Genomic DNA, 26,310 nt, shown 5'->3' on the forward strand with positions numbered 1-26,310 from the left:
CAGTGCACCTTCACCAAAAGAACTCCGCTGGCTTTGACATCAATGGAGGGCTGTGAGCTGTAAGATCAGAGAGCAATGTCCTTTCGGGAGTGAGACATGGCAGCGGTCTTACAAGCATGTCCCTACCTGGGAAATGTTGAGGGAAACCCAATGTGGAGGCTGAGTCTTTGGTGACGTAACCGTGTCAAAAGAAAAAAAAAGATAGCCCTGAGTTTCTAGGGAGAGGGTGGGTCAGAAACTTCCCTGCTTTGAAAGTCAGAAGACAAGAGCGATTAGCGATGTGATCTCGAGCAAGTCCAGACCTGGGCCAGGAGCTGGGAAACAGGTGTGCGGGAGGCTCCGAGGGAGGGACTTCGTGAAGGCCTGCAGGCTGGGAAGGGGTTTGTCTGCCAACGCTCTCAGGACGCTACTCACCTTTTCGGGCTCTGCCTGCCAGCATGGCTTCTCCGGGACCTTCATGGATTTCTCCCTCCTGGGTTCCGTTCTAATCCCATCGGATACCTGGGATTCAACAAAAACCCATCCCGAGAACAGACCTTTTGCCAGCGATGGTCTGAATTGGTTTACTGGACCCTGATCCTTGTTGACTGGAACGTGTGGGGACAGCACTGTGGGCACCATGAAGAAGATGTTCTCTTGCTCCAGCAACCAAGTGGCAGTGAGTACCGACCGCTGTAAAATTGGTTTTAATGTTTTCTTTTTTTCCAGCATATGGCTTCTATTCTATCCTTGTGACAGGTGTTGGCAGTTGCTGAAAGAGCTGGCAGGTGAACGGCAAGGTGTATTCCGTAATCCTACATAGCCACACCTCACAAGCACAACGGGAGAGAATTTGGCATACTGACAAACTGAGCTTTCATTTTATTATAAAAGCAAGGTTCTAGCCCTTATGATAAGCTTCAAAGGATGTGGGCAATGCTGGATGAACACTCAGAAACTGGGGAAAGTTAAGGAAGATTTTACATTATTGAGAAGGGGGGGCAGTACCCTAGATAGCTCTGTTCCACCTCTACCCCCCAAGTATTGTGAGCAGAATGATTTATGACAATATGCTCAATCTGTGCATGCAGTATTGTGTAGCATAATTCTGATTCATTCTGTCATGTCATTTACATATAAATGATTTTTGAAGTTCTGATCAAATCCAGGGAATTATTTGAGATGCAGTTCTCTGGCACATTTCACGGTATCTGTTTTCAAGACCAGCACTCAACACTGGACATGAGATGAAAATTGTGCCTTGCATGCGCAGAATGTCTATACCTCAGCACTGACACTCACCCCAAGGAGAATTAAGTAAAGAACTTCTAGGGTAGAGAATGTGACATTTGGAACCAGCGGGCAGGGCTTAGACTTCAGAGAGCTCCTCTTTTGGTGAAGGCTTCACCCCAAGTATCCCTTTTCCCATTGCACAGAGAGACGGAGAACCCCTCTTCCCAGAAAATGTGGTTCAACACCTGCAAGAAAACATTTCTGAAACAAAAATATTTTATTTTGGAACAAGTCCGCTCCATTTCAAGCTGCCTGATGATCCAGATTGGAGTTTCTGTAGGACATTTAATAGCTGAAGTGTAAATCAGGAAAAACAAGGATGGATACAAAATTGAGAGAATTATTGGCACCCTTCTGAGGTCATGAGGGCCAGCCAGATAGGTTTTCCTGCACACATTGGACAACCTAAATGGAAACTCCTCCAGTAATGAAAGGGCACAATCATAGGGTTGCTCAACTCCATTTCATTGTGGCTTCAGGCAATCACTTCCCCTTGACAGCTCAGTCCTATGCAGAGTTTACTCCAGTTTGAACCCACTGAAATCAGCAAGCTTAACTGGGGTAACTTGGGGTAATTTGATCTGTGCACTTCTGAGAATTAAGTTCAAGCATGGAACTCCCAAGAACTCATTTGTCAACAGGACACCTGGAAGACATGAGGGCTTTGTATCGTGTGAATTGGCATTACTGGAAGTAGGATTTCTTGAGTGTCTGCAGATCAGGAAAGGAATTTCCAGATACTGGCAAATGAAGAAGGTTTTACTTTTTATGGCTTTATATTCTGGCTTTTCCCTGGAGCATGTAGCATGTCAGTCTATGGGAAAAAGCTGAGAAGAGCAATAAACACTGACATTAGGCAATTCTATGATCTGCTAGATAAACTGACTGAACTTCTTAGACACCATCACAATCCTCCAGGATAAAACCATAATTGCTTAGACTCATTGGTCTAATTGTTTCTCTGAATATTATTATGAGGGAAAGACATCTATCACATTGGATGCATAATGATCCATAAACAGCCAATAAGATACATTTAAAAAAAAAACCTTTTAAAAAGTTCAGTTCTCCATTAGGGTGCCACCTTTTTTACTGGCCTCTGCTTATGTACTTTTAACCACAGCTTTCTCTGTGCAGACATTCTTAGGGATATCCCCATTCTGTGAAAAAGCTTTCCTTGAATTTCTGACAAGTTAGTTGGCAATCTGATTTCATAAGAGGCCTCATACCTGCATGGAACTTGGCTAGTACATGCCTGCAATCCAGGAAGTTCGTCTTGGATGAAAGTTCAGACGGGATCTGAAAAGCACTCTGCGCATGGTCAGAGACACTGTTCTTTTTTTTTTTTCAGTTTCTAGGCCAGAGTCCTTGTGCTGATAACAGGTTCTGGGGCTAAGTCTTAGCTCACAAACTGCATTGAAACCTGAGTCCATCCATTGCAACAAGAGCGTTGCTAATTTGAAGCCTGGATAGAAATTCCTTTCTCCGTCTAGGGCTCCTGTCATTCTTCACTCTTGCTACACCCAGCCCGTGGGTTATTCCTGCCTTGGGGACGATATTTTGCATGAAATTGGTGCCATGTGAGGCTGTGTCTGAGCCTGATAAACAGGCCTCGTTTGGGCGCGTTTATCTGGGCCTTTTACACGTCGGGTGATGTTTCTTCCCCAGGGTGTTCCTGTCCTTGCATGTTAGGAAATTTTTTTGATGGCCTTGAGGTCAGCTCCACTGGGGATGCAATAGCTGGACAATGCTTCCCCCCGCCCCCCCAGACCAATGCTTTCCAAAATTCTTTTCTTCAAACACAAGAAGTGAGGATTCTGCTCCCTCCGTGACCCCTGTAAGGATTAAATCTTGCCAGTCTTTTATCCCAAATTCTAGATGGGTACTCTTTTTGTTTGCATTTTGTGATGGAAAGGGATAAGTGCATGTTCAGAGGTTGTCAGAGATGCTGACGGAGAGTTGATAGGAGCAGAAGAGCAATGGAACAACATCTCTAATGTGTCCTAATAAAAACAGATTATGATTAGTTCATCATAAATTAAGCCAGGGTCTTTTTTAATTATTCTATTTTCATCAAATAGAAAAATGCATAGAAAAAAAGACCCCCCCATATAACATATAACATTAAATCCTAATCAAACCGTATGTAATATAGAACCAATATTGTTCAGTTATGCCATTGCTTGATTCTAATCATCTAGGCTTTCAAAGGGTAAGATAATCTGGCTATGCAAAAATACTCTTTCAATTTGTCCTGCTATTCTTGCCTATTCAAAGAAAAGTAAAAACGCCAACTTAAAAAAAGTTAGACCAGGTTCATAGCCAGCCTTCCCTTTGTAGGTGGGACTGCCATATTTTAAGGTGTGGCTTCAAAAATAGCAGAGAAACCCCATTGGTGATGTCTTTATAGCCAACAGAAATTTCTGGGACCTCCTGCTATACTCAGGCATTACAGGGTCTTACAGGGAGGTGGGCTTGCCAATTCCAGGTTGGAAAATTGCAGGAGATTTGGGGGAAGGGCTTGGGGAGGGACCTTAGTAGGGTATAATGCCATAGACCCCCACCAAAGCAAGCATTTTCTCTAGAAGAACTGGTCTCTGTAGTCAGGAAGTGAGAAGGAGGGCAGGAAGGGATGAGCTGGTGCTTGGCTCTCATGGCCTTTTCTTGTATGTCCAGAGCAGGGCTTTTTTTCAGGGGGAACGGAGTTCCGGAACCTCTTGAAAATGGTCACATGGCTGGTGGCCCCACCCCCTGATCTCCAGACAGAGGGGAGTTTAGAATGCCCTCCACGCTGCTAAGCGGCGCAGAGGGCAATCTCAACTCCCCTCTGTCTGGAGATCAGGGGGTGGGGCCACCAGCCATGTGACCATTTTCTGAGGGCAACCCACTGAGTTCCACCACCTCTTTTTCCAGAAAAAAAGCCCTGGTCCAGAGTAATGCCTATTGCCACTTTGTGGTAAAGAAGGAAATTTCCTCCAGGCCGGATTGGCCCAGGGATCCTAGAGGTTTTTTGCCTTCCTCTGGGCATAGAGCAGGGGTCGCTGGGGGAGTGGAGAGAGGTAGCTGCAAATTTCCTGCATTGGGCAAGGGGCTGGATTAGAGGACCCTTGGGATCCCTTCCAGCTCTATCCTTCTTACCTCCCCCCCGCAGCAGTCTCCTGTACCTTTAACAGCTATGTACTGTGGTGAGAATGATGGGATTTGGGTCTATCACTAGGCCATTGCCACATGGATCCAGCTCAGGCCCTCTAATTAGGGTTGCCAGCTCCAAGTTGGGAAATTCCTGGAGATCTAGGGGGTGAAACCTGGAGAAACCAGGAGAAAGTGGGGTTTGGGGAGGGAAAAGACCTTGGCATGGCATAATTCCATAGAGCCCCCCCCCCCAAGTAGCCATTTTCTCCAGGTGAACTGATCTCTCTGGCCTGGAGACCAGTTGTAATTCCGGGAGATCTCCAGCCACTACCTGGAGGCTGGCAACCCTACCTCTAATAAGAAGCTTCCAAAAGCCTCAAAGAATAGGCTTGGTCCTTTTTCTCTGTAGGCTGGCAGAAGTCTTGCCCTCTCAAAAAGGGGATGGCATTAAGTTAATCAGGACTAATTGACATCAAGCAATCACAAGAATTTCACTTCTTGTCTCTAAATTAGAACGGGTCATTTAGATAAGGAACGTCGAGGTTACCCCTTATCTCATCTGCAATGTACATGAAGGAGCCTGGAACTGGGAAAGTGTGAAATTCCTTTCTCTGACTTGTAGGAGATGTTCTGATTTATAGGACTAATTGTACTTTTCAGAAGAACAGAGTGATCTAATTGATAAGAGCCCCCCTGACGAAACCCCCTGGCTAGGGGCTATAAAAAGGGGTGGCAGAAATCCTTCATTGCCGCACTTGCTGATTAGCAATTGGGCTTGTAAAAGTCCTCTGCTGTTAGCTTGGTAGTCCAAAAGCTTTCGAATTAGGCGGGAGGAGGAGAGATCATATTAGTGTAACCTTTATCTCATATATTAAGTCTATAGAGTTAAGTTTTCTTTTGTGGTTTGAATTATAACCTTTGGCATATATTCAATAAAGCTTCAGACTTGGGCCATTTCCACACGGCTTACCGTTGCTCATCACGCAAAAAACGCCGAAGATTGCGACGTCACGCAAATCTCGCGTGAGAAAACGCAATCGTCCGCGTTTTTTGTGCGATGTTCCGGGTTGTTACGAGCAAAGGTAAGCCGTGTGGAAATGGCCCTGGTTAAGCATCATTCCCTTTTGTACAGAGTGCACTTCTTCTAGATAGGGACAGTTAGAAAGTTTAGTCTCTCAGTACCAGTCGAAAGGCCTTGGTAAGGGCAACTTGAGCATGGACCAAGGGAGTTGCGGGGCCCTAGGAGGTGGGGCCTCCCAGATATTCTCGTGACACGACACGTACAGCTGTACATCACATACAGATGTCCTTTGTAAAGCACAGTAAAGGGGAAAGCTGCAGCGGTTGAATTTATGTTTGCCAGGCAACTGTTAAAGATAGGGGAGGCCAGCCACGAACAAAAAAAGGGGCAACTCAGATTGTGCCCAGCTTTCTTTTCAGAGCTAGGGAAAGGATCCAGGAGCACTTCAGCCTTGTATTCCATGAATGGACCCTGCCTTCTGCCCAGAAAAGAAGCAAATTCTCTTGATTTGCTGAGCTGAGAGAGAGCTTGGAGAGAAAGATACCTCTCCTAGAACTTTGCTGACTCTCCAGTCCTGCCTTGTAGTGTGTTTTCCCAGCATAATTAACAATTAAGCAATAGCGGGGTGTGTGGCCCTTGTGAAATGTACTCTCTCCAGAGGGAGAGCTTTGGGCATATTGCTTTGTCAATATCGGGCTTCAGAACTGGCTAGAGTTTCTTCAAATCTTCAGTGATTCACTGAAACAGGTTTGCTATTTATCTTTAAAAATAAACACCAACCCAATGAAAATGCTGGCATGTTAAATGGGCGGCCGGGTAACATTCAAGTGGAACATTTAGATCACTTACACAGAACTGCCAGGGCATGGATACTATCAGGAAGCAGGTTTTTTTCCTGCTTCCCTATAGCATCGTGTGCAATCATGCATTTCCCAGGGTTTCCCTATCTTTCCTGCAATCTTTATCAGCTCTGCTTTGCCAAAATATTTTTGGAAAGATTACCGAAAAGCTGGGATGGCTGACATGTTCATATTTCCCCAGTCCTACCCAGATTGGTGCTATTTTCCCCTGCCCCAGTTCCTGCAGCAGCCATTTCCCTCTCCTGTTCCGTGACAGAAGGGGGTGCTTTGAGAAAAACATGTAATTGACATACCAGTATAATATCAGTATAATATATCACTTCCAGTAAAAAAAAAAAAAAACGCTCAAAAGAGCCTTCCCCAGGAGGTACAGGAGAACATTCACTGATTCCTTTTCTCTTTCATAGCCGGTCCTCTGTGGATTTAAAAGCCGAAATGGTTGTTTGTTATTTTGTTGCAGAACAGATATATTAGAAGAACTAAATGCCTACGCATGAACACTAAGGCCTATGTGGCAACCAACCCACTGTTTCACGCCCTGTCTACCATTTCACACCCAGTCGCTGCGGAGGTATGCTTTGCATTGTTATGGTATATGACCAGATGCTTTCACAGTTCAAAACATACCTCAGCAGCGACAGGTTCTGAAAGGGCAGGCTGTGTGCACTGCGTGGCGCCTTAGTATCCATGTGCAGACATTTAGAGGCATGCACCTGGTAGACAAAACACATCCCTCCCCCTCTGAGATTTAATTTCCAGAGACACTGTGGGATGACAAGATGAGCAAATAACACAGTTTTAATAGAATCCTGACAAAAGGGATTTCTGTCAGTTGAGCCTGACTTTCTTGCCAGCCCTTCCCCCCCCCCCCCATTCTGCAGCTCAAAATGCTTGCCCAAATGCTACTCCTGGAGCAAAAACCCGCCAAGGAATAGCATAAGGTCTGCAGTGGTAGGAAGAAATCAAAGAAAATGACAGACACACACACTGCCTTCTGTATGCAAAAATATTCTGCTGGATCTAACCCTCTGAATATAAGTCTTACCTGTGCTAAGTTTTCATGCATGCACATTTTCAACACAAAAGGGAAGGTGTCTACACAACACACAACCCTCACCCCATCCTTTATCTTTTCCACCTTGGCTTGCTCTTGTTCAATGTACCTCTATTCACTTTTTAAACTTTTTTAAAACCGCAGGCCTTTTTGCACAGGTGATTTTTGCCACTTTTGGCCCCATACCTCTTTGGGGTTTCTTCCGAAATCCAGATGCTAAACTCCCCCTTCAGATTTCGTTGCTGCTTTTCAAGAGTTCTCTCCTGAATCTCCTGCCCGTGCTTTTTCTGTGCAGGGAGAAAATTCAGAAAAGCACCCTTGAAACAGCACATTGAAATCCGAAGGGTGAGTTCAGCGTCCAGAATTCAGATGAAAGCTTGAAGAGGAGGTATGGGGCCAAAGGTGGCAAAAATCATCCATGCTAAAAAGGCCTGAGACTGTTGTTCTCATTGGCTAACTTCTCTGCTTAGCCAAGTTTTGCTTAGGTAATGTGCCTATGCCATTGCACAATACAGCCAATCAGATCTGGCTACATGTGTTATGTATTGCTTGAGTAGGAACGAAGGCTCCTGAGGCCTACAAAACTATTGGTCTTTTGTGCCGGTAATGGCCAATCATAACTGTTGCCTTATAGTCCAATCACTGTGCAGCAAGTAGTTACTTTGTTTGTAGTTCATGCAAATGAAGGATTCTAGCTGCTTACCTTGTACTGGTTGTTGTTAAAAGTGGGTGTGGTTTCTGTAAGTAAAAATTAGTTACTGTTGAGCCTGTCTGCTGTTTGTCTGCATCCAGGTTCCAATAAAGATGTTTGCTATAATAAAGAGCTGTTAATCTCAATATATAATAACATGACAATATCATGAACTGAAAATTAGGGTGAGGTCCAACGCTTCTTGCTTTCACTCTGAATGGGCTGTCTACCTTGCTTGGCAGGTAAACATTTTCCGTTTTACAAAAGAGAATTGTGGTGTGCAAGTTTGGTATGCACTGGGTGGTGTGATGAGAGTTTCCTCCCCCGTTTCAGTTGAGTTCTACTGTCCCATGACAGTCCCTGTAGAGGCAGGTTGCGCTTCAGATCATTGGTGCTGAGCAGAATTTCCTCTGCGTGCAATCAGAGGCGCTCTCTTCTTTGTCCATTGTGATTATATTGCATACGCTTAATCCAAACAGAGTTACGCATGCCTACATTCCATTAAGATCAATATATTTCTGTGTCTCCACGTTTTACTGCAATTGCGCCTAACTTGTACCCATTGGCCACGATCCAAAAAAGCTATCGAGGGTTTTAGTCATATGAAGACTGATCTAACCCTGGTGGTTGATCTAGTTAAACAACTCTCTAGGGCTTTGGTTTTTTCAAAGCTTTGCTAACCCAAAAGCATTCTAGCTCAAGACGCCAGGTATTAAACATGGGGCCTTGTATATACAAAGCATGTGCTCTACCTTTGATAAACAGCATCCACCTCTTACAAGAAGTGGCCTTATGCGCATTGGACAAATTCCTTTCCCTGAAGACTGGCAGGAGCCCCTCTCTAATGACTCAACCAGAAAGAAGTCTTTTCCAGCTCTGCCCATTTTTAACTGAAGACGCAGGGAGGTTGAACTATGGACTTTTTGCTGAAAGCCAGGGTGGTGTGTTGGATAAAGGTCTGGGAGTCCAAGGTTTAAATCTCCTCTCTTCCACGGAAGCTCTCTGGGGGACCTTGGGCCAATCATTCTCTTTCTCATCCTAACCTACTCCACAAGGTTGTTGCTGTGAGGATAAAATAGAGGAGGGCAGATTGATGTAGATCTCTTTGGGTCCCCATTGGACCCAAAATGGGGTACAAATATCTAAATAAAATATGCACGATTGAGCTAGGGTACCTTCCTCAGAAAGGTACCATGGCGCAGAGTGGTAAGCTGCAGTACTGCAGTCCAAGCTCTGCTCAGTGAGTTCGATCCTGGCAGAAGCCAGGTTCAACTAGCCGGCTCAAGGTGGACTCAGCCTTCCATCCTTCCAAGGTCGGTAAAACGAGTACCCAGTTTCCTGGGGGGTAAAGTGTAGATGACTGGGGAAGGCCATGGCAAACCACCCTGTAAAAAGTCTGCCAAGAAAACGTCGTGATGCAACATCCCCCCATGGGTCAGTAATGACTTGGTGCTTGCACAGGGGACTACCTTTACCTTTACCTTCCTCAGAAAGCACCATATCTCAAATCAGACCATTAGTTCCTCCAGCCCCGTACTGGATCTTGGCAACCTGCAGTCATACCCCATTTATTAGTTTCAAGGAGATTATTCATGAATAACTTGTGCTGAATTAGACCCTGATCTCTATGGAAGGACAGTAGAGGCAGCGGGATGTGTGTGTATGCCTATCTGCATATCTACCTGTAATTCATTGATCATATATTGAATTCTGAACCTGACCATAGAACGTTGATTTAAAAATCCATACAATGGTGCCAGGGACAGGCAAGAGGAATTTTTCTGCCCCAGGTTTGCAGGAAAATCTGAAATAAAAAATAAAAGGGGTAAAACTCCTTATAATAATAGAATATCTGCAGCTTTAAGAAATGAATGCTTACTGTGCTCACACAAGATTACATTCTGAGACTTAGGTGGCTATTTGGGGAGTTGGCATTAAATGTACTAAGTAACCCGTAATCTGACTTGAGTCTCAGTGAGAAAGGAAGGCTATAAATAATGTAAACAAATAAATAATAGACAACTGTGCCATAATTGCTGGACCTTCCAAGACTTGGTTTCTGTACATGAAAGGTGTAGGGGGAAGCAGGGATAGACTGGGAGGCAAAAATAGCCATGGAAAGGGCTCTGCCCCCTCCTGGTGGAGGGAGGACTGAACTTAACCACTCCCCATGGCAGACATCAAAGGATTCATTTGTGTCAGTGATGACCATTGTAGTAGTAGTAGTAGTAGTAGTAGTAGTAGTAGTAGTAGTAGTAACAACAGCAACAACATTTTATCTATATACCTCTCTTCAGGACAACTTAATGGCACACTCAAAGCGGTTTACAAAGTGTGTTATCATTATCCTCACAGTCACAGCTTCTAGGAGCTCTCTCATCCCCACCCACCTCACAGAGTGATTATCGTGAAGAGAATAATAACACACTTTGTAAACCACTCTGACTGGGCATTAAGTTGTCCTGAAGGGCAATATATAAATCAAATGTTGTTGTTATTTTACAGCCCTGTAGGAGCCATTCTAGATGTGAATGCCCCCCACCCCCCAAGTTTCCCCTGATCTCTCTCTCATTCAAGTTAGTCAGACTGGAACTCAGGCCAGGAGCTAATCCCCCAAGTATTGCAGGAGCCCAGTTTGGATAGAGAGGGATGGAAACACCAGGTGATTATTTGGCCCATGGGGGAGGAGGGGCTGCTCATGCGTCCCCTGCAGTGCTTCGTAAATTTGCTTCCAGACTGAACTGCAGTCTGACCAGGGCCGGTGCCAGAGGTTTTGGCGCCCGCGGCGGCGTGTGCGCGCGGGCGCGCCACGGACTGCGTGATGACGTCATTGCAGACGTCATCACGCGCCGCAGGGGGGCTGGGCGGCGTGTGGAGGACCGCCGAGCGCAGAAGCTGCGAGCTGCTGCTGGAGCGGCGCACGGAGGCTGCTCCGTGCGCCGCCCCAGCAGCAGCTCACGGCTTCTACGCCCAGCTGGGGCGGAGGAGCACGCAACGGAGCCAGCCAGCCCCATGCTGCCGCCGCCCCATGCCCCAGCCGAGCGCAGAAGCTGTGAGCCGGGGCTGGGGCGGCGCACGGAGGCTGCTCCGTGCGCCACCCCAGCAGCAGCTCACGGCTTCTGCGCCCGGCTGGGGCGGAGGAGCACGCAACGGAGCCAGCCAGCCCCGTGCTGCCGCCGCCACATGCCCCAGCCGAGCGCAGAAGCTGCGAGCCGGGGCTGGGGCGGCGCATGGAGGCTGCTCCGTGCGCCACCCCAGCAGCAGCTCACGGCTTCTGCGCCCGGCTGGGGCGGAGGAGCACGCAACGGAGCCAGCCAGCCCCGTGCTTCCACCGCCGCCGCCCCCCACACGCCCCAGCCGGGAGCAGAAGCTGCGAGCCGCTGCTGGGGCGGTGCGTGGAGGCTGCGCCCGGCTGGGAAGTGTGGCGGCGGCAGCGGGGCTCAAGCGGCGCACAGAGGCTGCGCCCGGCTGGGGTGTGTGGCAGCGGTCGTGGCAGCAAGGGGCTGGCTGACTGGCTGCAGCAGTAGCTGCAGCCAAGTCATGCCAGCTTCGCTGCGCGCGTCTCCACCCCCCAACACCCCTTCCAGCGCCCCTCCAGTGCCCGCGCGCCCGAGGCCACCGCCTACCTGGCCTCCATGGGCGCGCCGGCCCTGGAAGTGTGGCGGCGGCAGCGGGGCTCAAGCGGCGCACAGAGGCTGCGCCCGGCTGGGGTGTGTGGCAGCGGTCGTGGCAGCAAGGGGCTGGCTGACTGGCTGCAGCAGTAGCTGCAGCCAAGTCATGCCAGCTTCGCTGCGCGCGTCTCCACCCCCCAACACCCCTTCCAGCGCCCCTCCAGTGCCCGCGCGCCCGAGGCCACCGCCTACCTGGCCTCCATGGGCGCGCCGGCCCTGAGTCTGACTGACTTAACTGTCCGACGGATAATCTAGTTTGGCTCTAAACCAAGAGACTTGAGCACAGATTTCTGCCAAAGAGATGGGAGGAACATCATAATTCTGGTCATAAACTGATTTTTTAAAAAGAAGTTGGAGAGAAGATGGCTGGAGGTAGGTGGGGCAGAGAGAGCTCCTAGAAGCTGTGACTGACCCAAGGTCACCCAGCTGGCTTCAAGTGGAGGAGTGGGGAATCAAACCCGCCTCTCCAGATTAGAGTCCTGCCGCTCTCAGTTTGGTGTGACTCAACTGTGCCTCTTGGTATCCACCACCACATAATTTAGCTAGGCAATTCACCACCCTGCAACTTGGCCCGGCCTGGTGAGTGGACAACTAGGGTTGCCACCTTTGGGTTAGGAAATTTCTGGAGATTTGGGGATGGAGGCTGGGGAAGGTGGGTTTGGAGGAGGGAAGGGACCTCAGTGTGGTATAATGCCACAACAAGTCTACCCTCACAAGCAGCCATTTCCGCCAGGGGATCTGTGTAGCCTGGAGATCAGTTGTAACTTCAGGCACTACCTGCAGGATGGCAACCATATTGGCCACTGAGTGTCTTATTGCACCTGGGCCTGGCAGTGGCCACCATATGACTTACTCAGGTAACTTGCAACACGCTCAACTTGGCCTGGCCTACTGGTGGCCACTGGGCAAATCACCGTTGCACAACTTGTACAATTAGGCCAGGCCTGAAGGTGGCCACCACATAGGCTTACCACCATGGCCCTGGTCTGGGCCAGAGATCCCTCACTATTGACTGGGGCTTCCTGCTACTGCTCAGCTGACCAGCGGGGGGGGGGGGATGGCTGGAATGTGGGAAACATTGTCAGAATCCTGACGTGCTGATATCATTCCCCATGCACCTAGAAATATTGCCAGTGAGTAGCTGGGAATCCCTGGTATGCTGTAGCATTTAGACAAATGCTATGGTTTAACCATAGAATTTTGTCAAAATGCTAGCATGTCCCTAGCTCCCACCAGTGATGTGCTGACATCACTTCCAGGCACACAGGGAGTGACGTGAGTCTGTCACCAGAGAAGTAATGACATCACAGGCAAGCCCATCTGTGACCCAATAAGTTCTCCTACCAACCCACCCCTCACCGGTTGGCAGCCCTGCCACCACACAATTCATTGGTGGTGCCACATGATTTTCTCAACTCAGCTGGACTTTTCTCAAGGAGAGGCAGAAAAGGGTGAGAAAATAAGGAATGCTGAAGAGGGAGACAAATAAAGGTCGTTGGGTCGTTGGGAAGGAAATAGGAAAGGGGGAAAGGCTAAGAGGAAATGAGGAAATAGTAGGGGGAAAGAGTTACAGGGAAAAATGAGATTTCTCTGCATGTCCTTGTTGGTACCTTGCTTGTATTATCTTATTCTTTAATAAAGCTGTATCTGACAGCTGTCTCCAAATTGTTATTGGTGTACAATTTAATACAGCCTTTCCAGCATGTGTTTTTTTCCCTCAGGCAACCTGTTCTAAAGCAAAAGTTCAAGGGAGGGAGCCATGTTTTTTTCTGGGACATTGGCCAACTTTCTCTGGGAAAACACTACGGGATTGTTGACATGAGAGAAAGGACAATGATCGTAAGCCACCTGTCCTGTGGGCTGAAGAAAAGTGATAGAATAAAAAACAACATTCTCCACATTCCAGCTTTAAGTCCCTTTCTTCTTTTAATACTGTGGTGGTTACTAGAAACAGCATTTCTGTCACTAACTTCCTCTGATTGGTAGTTGCTAAGCTACACAAAGAATGTGGCTCTCTGCCTCCCTCAAGTCTAGATGATGCCTAGTCAAAATGGTGGGCGAGGACTTGACACCTGAGATGGTTACTAGGCAACATAGGCTTGGCTTTGTAGTTCACTTGGCTTTCTTTCCCTTCTGATCAGCTGGGGAACCCTGGAGCCAAGACTCACTTGAAATAACTTAAAATAACTTCTGTGTGATGAAATTTGCACCCAAAATTTAAAAAGTGAGAAACTCCATTCCTCTACACAGATGCTGTTTATTTCCACATCTGACACTCGAAAGTGTACATGAAATTGTATACTTCTTGACCAAACTGATTAACTATATGCCAAACTATGTTTAGAAGATCCATCCAACTGGGAGGTCTGAATCTTACTGCAGCAATAGGGCATAGGGAAAGGAGTGCTTAACTACTCCCGCCCCAGCTATATCAAAGGGCAAAAGGTGGGAAAAAATCCAGAGTGTAACCTCTGCCGCCTCCCTGAATGGCTGCAGGTAGAGCTATTGCATGGAGCTGGAGGGCCTTTTCCTTTTAAGTTGGAACACAGGATGGTTTCCTTTTCTCTGACTTAAAGGGGAATCTCTGGATGCCCCATGGGGAATGCTCTGAAAGAGAACAATATTGTGCAGAAGCTGCCCCCAAATGTGGAGGTGTGCCTTGTGCCACCTGGGGGAAAATCCCCATGTAAAAGCAGATCTGATCACCCCCTCCACACACGCACAAACATCCACTGCTTTTCTTCCTATGTGGATCAAAAATATGAGAGGTGAATAATTTTGATAAGGCAATATCCACAAATGTGTGGATCTTTCGTTCTAATTCAGCAGGCAGCTAAAGCGGAACAGCAACAAATTGTTTACAGAGAATGATGTCTGCAGTACGGAAATACTGCCTCTCCCTGGTAAATCATTCCCCCTATGTTGTGTTGTCTCTATTTTTGCTTTTTGGGAATACCTTGTTACACTTTTTTATAGTTGCCAAAAACTAAGGTTGCAACAACCTGGAGCAAAAAATATGCCCTGCCCCTTTAATAGTGTGGAAATGCACAGGTGACGCTTTTCATGGCATGGAGCTAAATCACATCACCTGGTAAATAATATCCCATTAATCCTCCATTAAAGGAATAGGACATTTGTTTCTACAGGTTGTTACAACCCTACTTTTTTTAGTGTGGTGTTAGTACTGTCATTCTTCATGGTTCCTTTGTGGGTGGATAGATTATCTTGTCTCTAGCACACGTTCTTGTCAGGCGCCAGGCAGCCAGGTGCCAGGCAGTGCACAATCAGCCATTTTACAACCTGCAGCTGCTGAGGCATATTTTGAAATATTGATAACAGACTGTAGGACAATTATATTCTTTCTAACATTTCTCTCACCGCCCAAAAGACAAAAACATTACCCTCTTGACTTGTGGTATTTTTCTGCCTTTATGAGACCTCTGATATGTAACACCTGTAATTGCACCTCACTACAAGTCTCTGATATTGCCTGTATAAGTATATATGCATAATGGTTTCAGAGTAGTTCATAAACATAATGGTTTCAAGATAGGTACAGATCTTCAAACATTTCTAACCAGACTCAGTCCCAAGGATTTATTTCCCCCTAGTTGCCACTTATGTTTATCCTCAAAGAAAAGAATACACAGACTTTCTCAGATTACAGCACCTCACTCTTTCTCCCTCTTTCCCCCAAAGCGGCTTTCAACAACACTTGAACAAGATACTTCTCTCTTTCCCTGAGAATCCCTCTCTAAAACGTGCCTCTTACTCTGCCCCCTAGGGTACAGCTACCATCTAATCACAGTGTACTTCACTTACCTATCTAGCCCCCCCCCTTCCTTCTTACTTTAGAGGCCTGCATTTTAGCCACAGTAAACATACATTCAATACCACACCTTAATTGACAGAAATAAAACACACCAACTATTTATATGGCAAAACATTACAACTCTGAAAACAGCTGAGAGTCTAGACATGTAAGCTGGCAAATAAAATCCTTCAGCAATATGTAATAATGAGGTGGATGGAACCTGCAAAGTGATCCTTAGTATAAGATCAGAAGTACACAATCATGTTCTTATTTCTATTGTGAAATGTTGGAGGTGTGTGATATCTAATGCAGAACTCATAGATCACATGAAGCTGCCTTCTACAGAGCCAGACCCTTGGTCTATCAAGATTAGTATTGTCTACTCTGGCTGGCAGGGGCTCTCCAGGGTCTCAGGTAAAGGTCTTACCCATCACCTACTACCTGATTTCTTTTAACTGGAGATGTTGAGGACTGAACCTGGGACCTTCTGCATATAAAGCAGATGTGCTACCAGTTGAGCCACTGTCCTTCCCCTCCACCAAACTGTAATTCCCAGGCTTCTTTTGAGGAGGCCATGACATAGCTCCTATCTTTCTTAAAGGCATTCCAGCAACATGGTTCACATTTTATTTTAAACATCTGAACCTTGTTGACTGGGGTGTCAAAAATCTTACCAAAGCAGGTGTGGTGCAATGGCTAAGGGAAGAAGTTGCAATTTGGGAGGTACCGGTCTCAAATTTTGCTTCTGCTTCACCTCCCCTCCTGCAATTTAGAGATAATAATAGTGGCCTGCTTCATAGGGCTGTTGTAAGTGCTAACTATTAATTAGTCTGTAGTAGGGCCATGCATCTAGAAAAATTTCATTGAGGTTTTGTATCCGAGGCTGTTGAGTGAAATGTTTAATGTGATTGATTAGTTTTTGGGTGGGTCATTGCTGGATTGGGATTGAAATTTGTTTGTTTTTTTCCTGTTCTTATGATTTTTGTGGCTGTTCTTTTTAATGAAGAAGGGAAAGGCTCTGGGGCAGCTGTTTAATGGCACAAAAATCTCACAGAATACAGTCCTCCCTCTAATCTAAAGAAACGCTAAGTTTTAAGGAGATTGAACAAAGGGGGGAAATTTACAGACTCCCCAAAGTAGGTCCCTTTCTGTGCAGCTGTACTAAGTTCTCTCTACTAATTCCTAAAGGCTGTCAAGCAGCAACCAGCCGGAAAGCTTCAGCAAGCCACCAGCATTAAAAAAAAAGTCCTTTCTGAATTCATTTCTCTATTCTTACAGTGATTGATAATGTTTTTTAACCTTTCCACTGAAAACTCTGTATTTGCCTTTCTTCCTTGTTTGCTTTCAGAAAGTGAGGAAGGCTTCTGTTGCAGAGCCCCACCTGCCATCGTTGCAGTTTCATTATTCATTATGGGGAACTTGGGGGTGGGTGAAGCGCTGGAGTAGTTATTTTTCAAGCAAATATCACCCAAATTTGCGTGAACCCCCAAGTGTTTGAATTCCATGAGCCCCTGAGCAAGCCAAAGTTTTTCTACTTTCACAAGAAAAAATGTCTCTCTCCAGCCCACAAGTAGGAGGTGAAAGGGAAAGAAGAGGAAAAGGAGAACGGCAGCTCTCTGCAGCTTGGGATTGGCTGGGAGCGCTAGTTGCTCCTCCCTTGCAACAATCTGATTGAAGGGAGAAATTATCCAGGAAATAAGCACAGATTCAAAGTGAAATGCAAGCTCATGCTGCCCTGTTTGCAAACCCTAGAACTGGGGCGGGGGGGGGGGGACATGGATTTTGTCAAGAAGGGATTTCTTGATCACCAAGCAGCCAGAACTAGCATTTCCATTCCAGAGAGTCACAAGTAAGACCTGGAAATCATCATTTTTCTGATTTTTACAGTTTGTGATTTTCATTATGCACACCCCTACAATATACCAGAACTGTCCATATATGCTTACTTTCATGCCTTCTTAATTCGAATTCATCACATTGCTATCCACTGTGACACAAATCCAGTCTCCTTCAATATATGCTTTCTCAATGTCCATAGAAAAGATGCAGGCATTTTTCCCTCTTGGTGCTTTGTTTCTTATACGTACTTGCCTGTTCTTATTGCGTTTGTTTTCTAATCTTTGTAATCTAGTTTTACTGCATTGTTATATGTATTATCCTTTTATTTCATTGTTTTGTAATTTTGTAATCCAGTTGCACTGCATTGTTGTATGCATTATACGGTTTAATTGCATTTTTAAAAAATGTAATCTGCCTTGAGTCTCAGCAAGAAAGGCAGCCAAGAAAAGAAGTAAGTAAACAAATGAAAAAAATTCTTGATCTCTCCAACCAGGTTGAGAGCTGGAACAAACATGATCAGAAGCTTTTGGATTCTGTTGAGAAAGGGGATGTGGGGAGAGTTTCTGCTCTTGCTTCCAAGAAAACAGCAACCCCCACCAAGCTTAATGCCCTGGGTCAATCCGCGTACGTAAGTTTTTCCTGTGCCGCAATCTCTCTTGCTTGCCGGAGAGCTGACATCTTGGCCTGAAGCCATGCAGTTCAGATTATCTGTGTTTTAGAAGAAGTCTTAGCTAGCAGTCTGGTCAGATCTAGGCTGCTATGTTAAGCTGATCAATTGATTTAAAAAACCCAAATTAGATAATTTTTAATAGGTTAAAATGTGTCTCTGAATAGTTAGCAGATCTTTTTTTTTTTAATTGTTAATTATTTTTAATGCAAGTACTTACAAATTCATGGATGGTGCCATTTCATAAGATCCATTCTTCCTTCTCTCTCACCCCAGAAGAAATCCCTCTTCTATGGGCTCTTCTGTATTTGGCCAGTATCTGTATCAGGCATCTGACGAAGAGAACTGTGATTCTCGAAAGCTTATGCTACAATAAAATTGGTTAGTCTTAAAGGTGCTACTGGACTCTTTTTGATTTTGCTACCACAGACTAACACGGCTAACTCCTCTTCTATGGTGGTATCTGTTTATGACACACACATGCAGTGTCTAAAAACAAATAAACTACACCTTTTTCTTTAGAACTATTTTTTTAGTGGAGTGCAAAATTATGTAGATTTAACTAAGACTCACATGACGAATCAAATAAAATGTTTTTAATCAGATGCCATTCCAAGCCATAGCACATTCATGTGGTAGTCCTTCATACATTTCAAAATATATTCCACCTGTTTTATATAAGTAATTTAAGGCTGCACCCCATAAATCTCTCATGAGGAAATTCCCATGTGACGAGTGTTTTAAGAGCTTGGTTATTATCATGTGATAACTGCAATGATAGCATCGTCTCGCATCAAATCGCGCCAGGAAGACGCTATCATCCGGGAGTTTTGCGCGACATCGCGTCTTCCTGGCGCGATTTCATGTGAGAAGATGCTATCTTCCGCGTGTTTTGTGCAATGTTCCGGAGGCTAGTAAGTCGTGTGGAAATGGCCATGAACAGCAACCAATCAAGTTTTTTCCCTTAAAAAAAAATTAAATGGCAATGTTGACTTTGGTGCCATTTAAAAAGACAACAAAAAAAACCCCTTTGAAAGTATCCTCAGCAATTAACTGAGGAAAATGATCAGTCCTCAGCCCATGAACTGAGGAAAATGATCAGTCTTCCACTGATCCACTGAGGAAACTGTCTTCAAACCATGCAGCAGAATCTGGTCACTTTTCTAGTGTAGAAATAAAAAAAACAGACACCACTTTGGTTCCTTAAAGTGAAGAATTAAAGAATAGAAGCTGTACAGGGCCATAACCGATGAATAAAGTGGATCCAGTTCTCAGGGGCTGAATATGCAGAAAGCCTAATGTAAAGTTTACCACATAGAAGATGCCTAAGTAGACTCCATGGGATGAGTATGGGCTAGAAGACTGCCATATTGGATTCAGGACTGTGCTTCTCTCTTCCCCTTGAAGGTTCCACTTGGCAGCATCCAAGGGGCTGACAGAATGCCTTACAATCCTCCTGACTCACGGTGCAGAAGTTAACGATAAGAATGATGATGGTATGTATACACAGACTTTGTAACGGGGAAGAGATTCTGTCCTATAGAACTGCACCAGCCCTCCAACATCATATGCTGGACTCAGGAGATTCAAATTAAGTGTATTCGAAGAAATGTGTTTCGCTTTTAAAATATGATCCCGTGTCCAGGTTTTTAAACATTCATGGGAGAAGGTGAAGGGGGGATGGAGGGATGGACTTCTGGTCATTGGCTGAGTTGCTCTGATGTCACAGAGAGTCTGTTGTTTTTATACTTCTGATATTTTGTGGTTTTAGTAAGTTAATTAAGGCTCAATATCTGTGAAATCCCAATCTTGCCACCTGTCAATACCTAACATTAACCAAATAAGGTGTGTGTGTGTGTGTATACACACAAACGTATATAATTTAATTTAATTTAATTTATTATATTTATATTCCACCCTCCCCACTTTCGGAGGCTCAGGGTGGATAACAAATACAAACATGATTAAAAACATTTAAAAACATTAAATAATACATTTAAAACATTTAAAAACATTAAATATTACAATTCATGCTGCATATATACATACATACATATACACACACACACACACCACACACACATACACCCCTTATATATATATAAGGTTTATTATTACGGTCACAAGACCAGCCAAATAAAGTACAGATAAAAAGAGCAATTTTTAAATACTTAAAATGGGTAAATACATAAAAGATAAAATCATATATATGTATATATATCTAACAGTAAAACTCACTCACTTCATTAATTCACTTCCCAGCAACTGATGTTTTCTTCGTCAAATGATTCCACTTTCTGAGTGCTAAACTGCGTAAGATACAGTTCTCTGGCTATCCTCTAAAAGATATACCCGAAGTGTTTCATGACTAAAATCCATATAATACTCTAATGGTTTAAATCTATACAGTAGTGGGATAATTAATTGTATCCTTTCTTCTTGATAGAATTCACAGTGCAAAAGTATGTGTGTGATATTTTCGACCACTTTATTTGAACAGGGATAACAACGCTGCTGCAAAGGCAGACGGGAGAATCTCCCATACAAAACTGCAGAGGGGAATGCATCAAATCGTGCTCTAGAGAAGGCCCATCTACATCTTTCGTTTGTAATGTCCGAAAGATATGGGGATATGGTGTAACTCAGTCCTTTTTTAAAGCTCTTATAGCTTAGAGGGAGCATTGCCTCATCATTTTGGGACTCTATATTAATTAGTCTTTGAGTGATTAAAGCTTTTGCTTTGTTGAGTCCCATATCAAACAGGGCTACCAAGTCCAAGCCAATCAATTTAATTTTATCAGCTCTCTTTGAGCACCATGTAGGGTAAGGGTCAGAAGCTGACAACGAGGGAATTACACCCTTTGGCTCAAGATGAATTCTTAGCCAGTAATAGAAGGCATGTTCCCAGATTTTTATTTCGACTCTGGGCAAACCAGCTTCTTGCCTAAGAATGACATTAGGAGTACATCTAGGTACATTAAATAGAGATCTGAGAAATTTAGATTGAACCATGGTTGTTGTGGGTTTTCCGGGCTGTATTGCCGTGGTCTTGGCATTGTAGTTCCTGACGTTAGATTGAACCGTTTCTAAGATCTTAACATTAGCAGTTAGTCCCATTTGTGATCCGTATAAGAGTTGCACTAATGATTTTGTTTGGAATAGTTTCAGGGCTGCACATTAACCAAATATAAACTAATTTAATAGTTTTCTAAAAAAGGTAGAGCCTTAAAGAGTCTGTAACTGGATAGCTTGACTGAGTCACCTTCATGGCTTGGTAGAGTTTTTCAGATGTCCAATGCAGCAGTTGCACCTATATAGCACAAACTGAATCTTGGTAACTCTTGCAGAAACACAGGATGTACCTTACAGCACTGACTGTGGAACCTCCAGCTACTAGATTCCAGTGACTTAGAAGCTTTCTTATCCTTATTCCACCTAGGCAGGAAATAATATCAGATCAAATCCCCCCCTCTCCAGTAGAACAAGCTCACCATTGCCCCTCGCACAAACAAAACAGCACTTTATCTATTTGAACTCTTCCTGCCTTCAACCCCGAATGTAATATTTCCTCAAGGCTTTGGCTCAGCTACCCACACACAGTCAGGGTGGGAAACACCCGCACTGTACAGCCAGAGATCACAAGCTACAGCATAAATAATATATTAACTCACATAAAAGATTCCCGCGTGTGCTATTTACAGAAGAAAGCAGCTTAAACATAAATATGCAGAGCAATCCTCCTCAGCCATGTGGGGTTTCTCTTTTCCTTTGCATCAGCAAGCAGCATTAGGGCCAAACTAGACATCACGTTTTTTTGGCAGGCTGTGTCTGGGTCCCCCTGACTGAACCGGTATTCCCTGCGGTCACATCTACAGTTGGCAGATGGGCCCAACAAAAATACTGGGCATACTTTAAGAAATTTGCCAGCCTTCGCATGGCTTGGCAAGGAGGTCCACAGAGCAGGAGGCAGAGAAAGAGGCAGGCTATGAAGTGCCACTCTGGCTGTGTGCGCTTCATGCCACACCAGCACCGTCCATATAACAAACAAGGAGGGTCTTGAGTAGAATTAACAAGGAAAGATTACAAGACTGTCTTAATGAAATCACCACTTCGAAAGTATTTTATCATATCAACTGCCATTCAATTAATTGTAGTTTCTATTTAAAAACATATATTATTTTATACAGTCCTCTTATAGACCCATAAAGTGCTGGTGCAATGCAAAGATGAAAACAGTGTCCACAACCAATACTATTCAGTACAACTCCACAATTTACAGTTTGTTGGTCATATGGTTGTGGAGTCAAGACAGGTCCAGTAGCATGCAGATGAAAACAACCATCTGACGGGATGACCAGTTGGGGTCCCATTTCCAGAGTCTTTTTCAAAGATGGAAGATAGTCCGGCATGATTTTCAATATTTATAGACTTCCATTCAGTTCACCAATAACATAACGGCGGGTGCTGCTCCAAGACCATCTTGTAATCTTTCCTTGTTAACACCAACACTGGCCAACAGATCCTCTGCCAGACGTGGGCAAAAATCATGGACGGCTTCCCCACAATGCCTTTATTCCAACCCAACTCGCAGGGTTATTGTGAGGCTAAAATGGATTAGGGAAGAATGTTGTGAGCCCCCTTTAGCCCTAGGATGTGTTCTCAAAAGTTTGAAAATGGAGCGCAGCAGCTGGGCACTGCAGAACACTTTAGTGTTCATGTACGTGCGTGTTTATACTGATGTGCGCTAGTGACAAGAGGTATCCACTCTCCCACGCGGAGGTTTAAGTCCTACAGATGCTGCAGACTGAGTTTAACCCTGAAGCATAACAACACCAACCATACATGCTCACAAAACTTTAACAAGGCTTTCTTCAAAAGTCCAAAATAGAAGCAGTAATTGAGCAGGCGCTGGGCCAAAGAAGCAGGGATTGTCCTGGGTAAATAAGATTGGCTGGATTGCATGGATCTCCTGTGGCATACATATTTATTAACTAGAGCCCGCTCAGATCTGTGACTGCCCCCCAAGCCAAATACAGCTTACCTGTATCCCCTTCCTCAAAAAAAAAACTTTAATAAACTTCCTGTTTTGGCTTCTTCCCTTAAACTACAAAATGGTGGGGAAGGTATGTGTTTGAGAAGCACTTGGGCCCATGTTTGGCTTAGTATGTTGCCACAGCTTCAGCTAAGCAAGTCTAATCTGGATGGCCAGATGGAATCAATATGTGAAATTTCTTCTTCCTGATACGTCCTTGTCCTCCCTGTTTCAGCTCTTCCTTGATCCACCATACCTGTACTTGTCCAGTTCTGTTTTCCTCGGGTTGCCTTGCCAGCATCCAGGTAGTGGCTGAAGATCTCCCAGAATTACAACAGATCTTCAGGGCACAGAGATCAGTTCCCCTGGAGAAAATGGCAGCTTTGGAGTGTCAACTCTATGGCATCACATCTCTGAGGAGCTTTATCCTCTCCTCAAATTAGGGATCTCATTCTCCCAGTGGGAGCGAGGGATCTCCTGCTCTTGGCTTCAGTCCCCTGCCACCTCTCATCTGGCCGGCAGGGGAGAAAGGGTGTGGGACACGGGCCTGGGAGCCCTCCAGAGCCCTCCTGCATGCGCCGGAGCATATCCATGTTGCGCCAATAATGGTGTCATTCCCCATGCAATGTAGAAGAGGAGGTTGCGAGCTGGGTAAGTTCTCCCAGCATGCGCCCTGTGGCGAGAATTCTGGTGGGACCCAACCCTCTCGGATCCCACTTGCCTTTGGGGTTCATTGCTCAGGGCAGCCCCTCACCACGGCATGTATATGGGTGCGAATAACCTTGCTTTCCCTAGCACTAATGAGTCTCAGCTGCAAAACAGTACCCTTTGCACAGAAAAGATCTTAACAAAGGCTGATAAGTTTATTTTAAAAGCGAAGAAGAGAGATACAAAGTAGCAAGACAAGGCTCCGGTCCCAAGCCTGTCTGCCCTTGAGTGTTACAATACTAGCAAGAAAGATAAAGACACAGAAGTAATAATGCAAAGTACAGTTAAACTGCAATGTCTCTTTCCCAACCAGAGCGCTCTAGTGACCACCGTTGATAAGCCGCAAGACCTAACAGGTGTCTGCGGGTTACCAAGAGGCAGTGCTGTGTGCTCAGTGCCCACTTCTTTTATAGGGAACATTCCCCAAAACGTGCGTAGTTTGACACTCATCAATTGTGTAGGTTGGTTCTTCAAAGGTATTTCTGATGTGGGGATGTTACAAATCAGGACATTCTCTTCTTTAAGATAGTTTTCTTGATATGCATACTAGCTAAAGTTGCAAATAACAAAGGAATCTTCACACTTCACCAGTCCTAGCGGGGTCAGTTTGCCCCTGCCAGAGATAAGGTGCCCCTTCGGTACTTATCTCCCTGTCCTGTTTGTAATTTACATGTGAAGGCCAAGAGGCCCTTGAAACTATGTGCCAATTAACAACTATTTTATGACTCTGTCTGTTCTTTGTCACAAGGAGGGGTGAAACCTCCAGCCAGCTCCGAAGAAACGAAACGTATATGCTGGGAGCTTTAGGAAGGCCTCATTCCAAGCTAAGACTGGTTCCATGTTGCATTTGGGCCTGGCCCTCGACCCAAATTCAAAATTCTTCCCACACGCCCCTCCCACAACCTCCCTGTCCCCTGGTTTGGGCCCCAGGGGACTTGGCAACCCTACTCCAAACGCTGTCCTTCCCAGGCTCCACCCCCAAATCTAGGGTTGCCAACCTCTAATTGGGGGCTGGAGATCTCCCAGAATTCCAACTGATCCCCAGACTACCGAGATCTCCTGGAGAAAATGGCTGCTTTGGAGGATGGCCTCTATGGCAGACCCAGTTGAGCGCCCCCCCCCAGCCTCCTCAAACCTCACTCTCCCCGCGTTCCACCCCCAAATCTCCCAGCCTGGAGCTGACAACCCTAACAAAACAGTTTTCAGGTCTTCTAGGAATACCACCTGGTGCAGTAAACTACAGGCCAAACTAGAAGGCATGGGTTTTGGCAAGTTGTGTCTGGATTTTTTTTGGTGCTACCTGCAGTCACCTAACACCTGTAGGGAATGCCATTTTAAAGATCAGCAGTAGCCCTTTTCTGCTTAGAACTGTGACATTAAATGCCCATGGTCTTCTCATGTGGCCGCGACATCAAGCAAAGTGTTAACTGCCTGAGAGCCAAACTACAAGTGACGACTTACACAGGTTGGACACTTGTCAGCTTCCCTCAAGTTTTGATGGGAAATATAGGCGCCCTGGTTTTACAGCTTGGCTCTCCATTACAGATTACCCACAGGATGTCCCAGGAGAAAGGGCCTGATCTGCATTGTGTGGTTAATTCTCATTTTGTGTTTTTCCCCTCTCAGGCAGTACGGCTTTACATTTGGCGACCATCGCCTGCCAGCCTCAGTGTGTGAAAGTCCTTCTGCAGGTACCAGATAATAGCTCTTCTTTCCTGTCAAAGCCACGCAGGCTTTCATTTCTTTCCAGCTCCAGCTCCACTGGGCCTACTTTCAGTGCCAGTGGCACAGCTCTGAAACATGGGAAACAAAGGCTGATTCCGCACACATTGGATAATGCACTTCCAATCCTCTTTAGAGATCATTCGGAAGTGAATTTTTCACGTGTGAAACAAAAAATCCACTTCCAAACGATTGCTAAAGTGCATTGAAAGTGCACTACCCAACGTGTGTGGAATCATCCACAGAGAGGAGTGCTGCTGAGGGTGTGCAAAGTCCTTTGTGGATCACAAGTGTTTCAAAATGTTCTGTTGCCTATTGTGATGATTCAGTCGCATTGCCATTCTTCAGGGTTCAGCTCATATCCCAGAAGTTCAGTCTCTGAACAGGGAATAGATGCATCACATGCCTGTACGATCATGAAGGCATCTTTATAGCTTGCCATTTCATGGTATAGTTCATTTGGAGGTGATAACAGATGATAGGCTAAGTATATTTTTCTAGTGTACCTTTGACTAAAGAACAAACACTTCACTGGCTATTAAAACAGTGCAAGGCAGGCTAAGGCAGATTAAATGAATACGGCATGTGGTAGACAGTGCAGTGATTAGGGTTGTCATTTGCCCACAGCTAGCAGGTGACTGCTGCCAGTGCCCCCCCTGTTCGCTTCTGGCACTCAATGGGGCACTGCAGGTGAGAGTGAAATGTCATCTCACAATGCCATGATGTTATTTCTGGCTGCATAACTGGAAGTGACATCGTTGGGTTACAAGATACTCTAGGATTCACCCAAAATTTTATGTTTTTTACCATAGAGCTTTTGGTGAATC

The 26,310-nt window shown here is 45.2% G+C and overlaps 1 protein-coding gene across 3 annotated transcripts in view; it reads left to right on the forward strand.

The window, feature by feature from the left end:
* The first annotated feature begins 403 nt into the window (after positions 1-403).
* The window catches only part of ANKRD35 (ankyrin repeat domain 35), a 53,742-nt gene continuing 27,835 nt past the window's right edge, over positions 404-26,310 (forward strand). For 2 of the 3 annotated variants that reach the window (XM_054978716.1, XM_054978732.1), the window contains exons 1-4: positions 404-658; positions 17,848-17,978; positions 19,429-19,517; positions 25,388-25,452. In XM_054978716.1, coding sequence (XP_054834691.1) covers positions 620-658; positions 17,848-17,978; positions 19,429-19,517; positions 25,388-25,452 — 324 coding nt within the window. In that variant the 5' untranslated portion in view covers positions 404-619. Of the gene's footprint in view, positions 659-17,817; positions 17,979-19,428; positions 19,518-25,387; positions 25,453-26,310 lie in introns of those variants that run through there. The other variant, XM_054978722.1, reaches the window with a different exon arrangement.

Source organism: Eublepharis macularius, chromosome 1 (genome assembly GCF_028583425.1).
Source record: "Eublepharis macularius isolate TG4126 chromosome 1, MPM_Emac_v1.0, whole genome shotgun sequence".
NCBI classification, from domain to species: domain Eukaryota; kingdom Metazoa; phylum Chordata; class Lepidosauria; order Squamata; family Eublepharidae; genus Eublepharis; species Eublepharis macularius.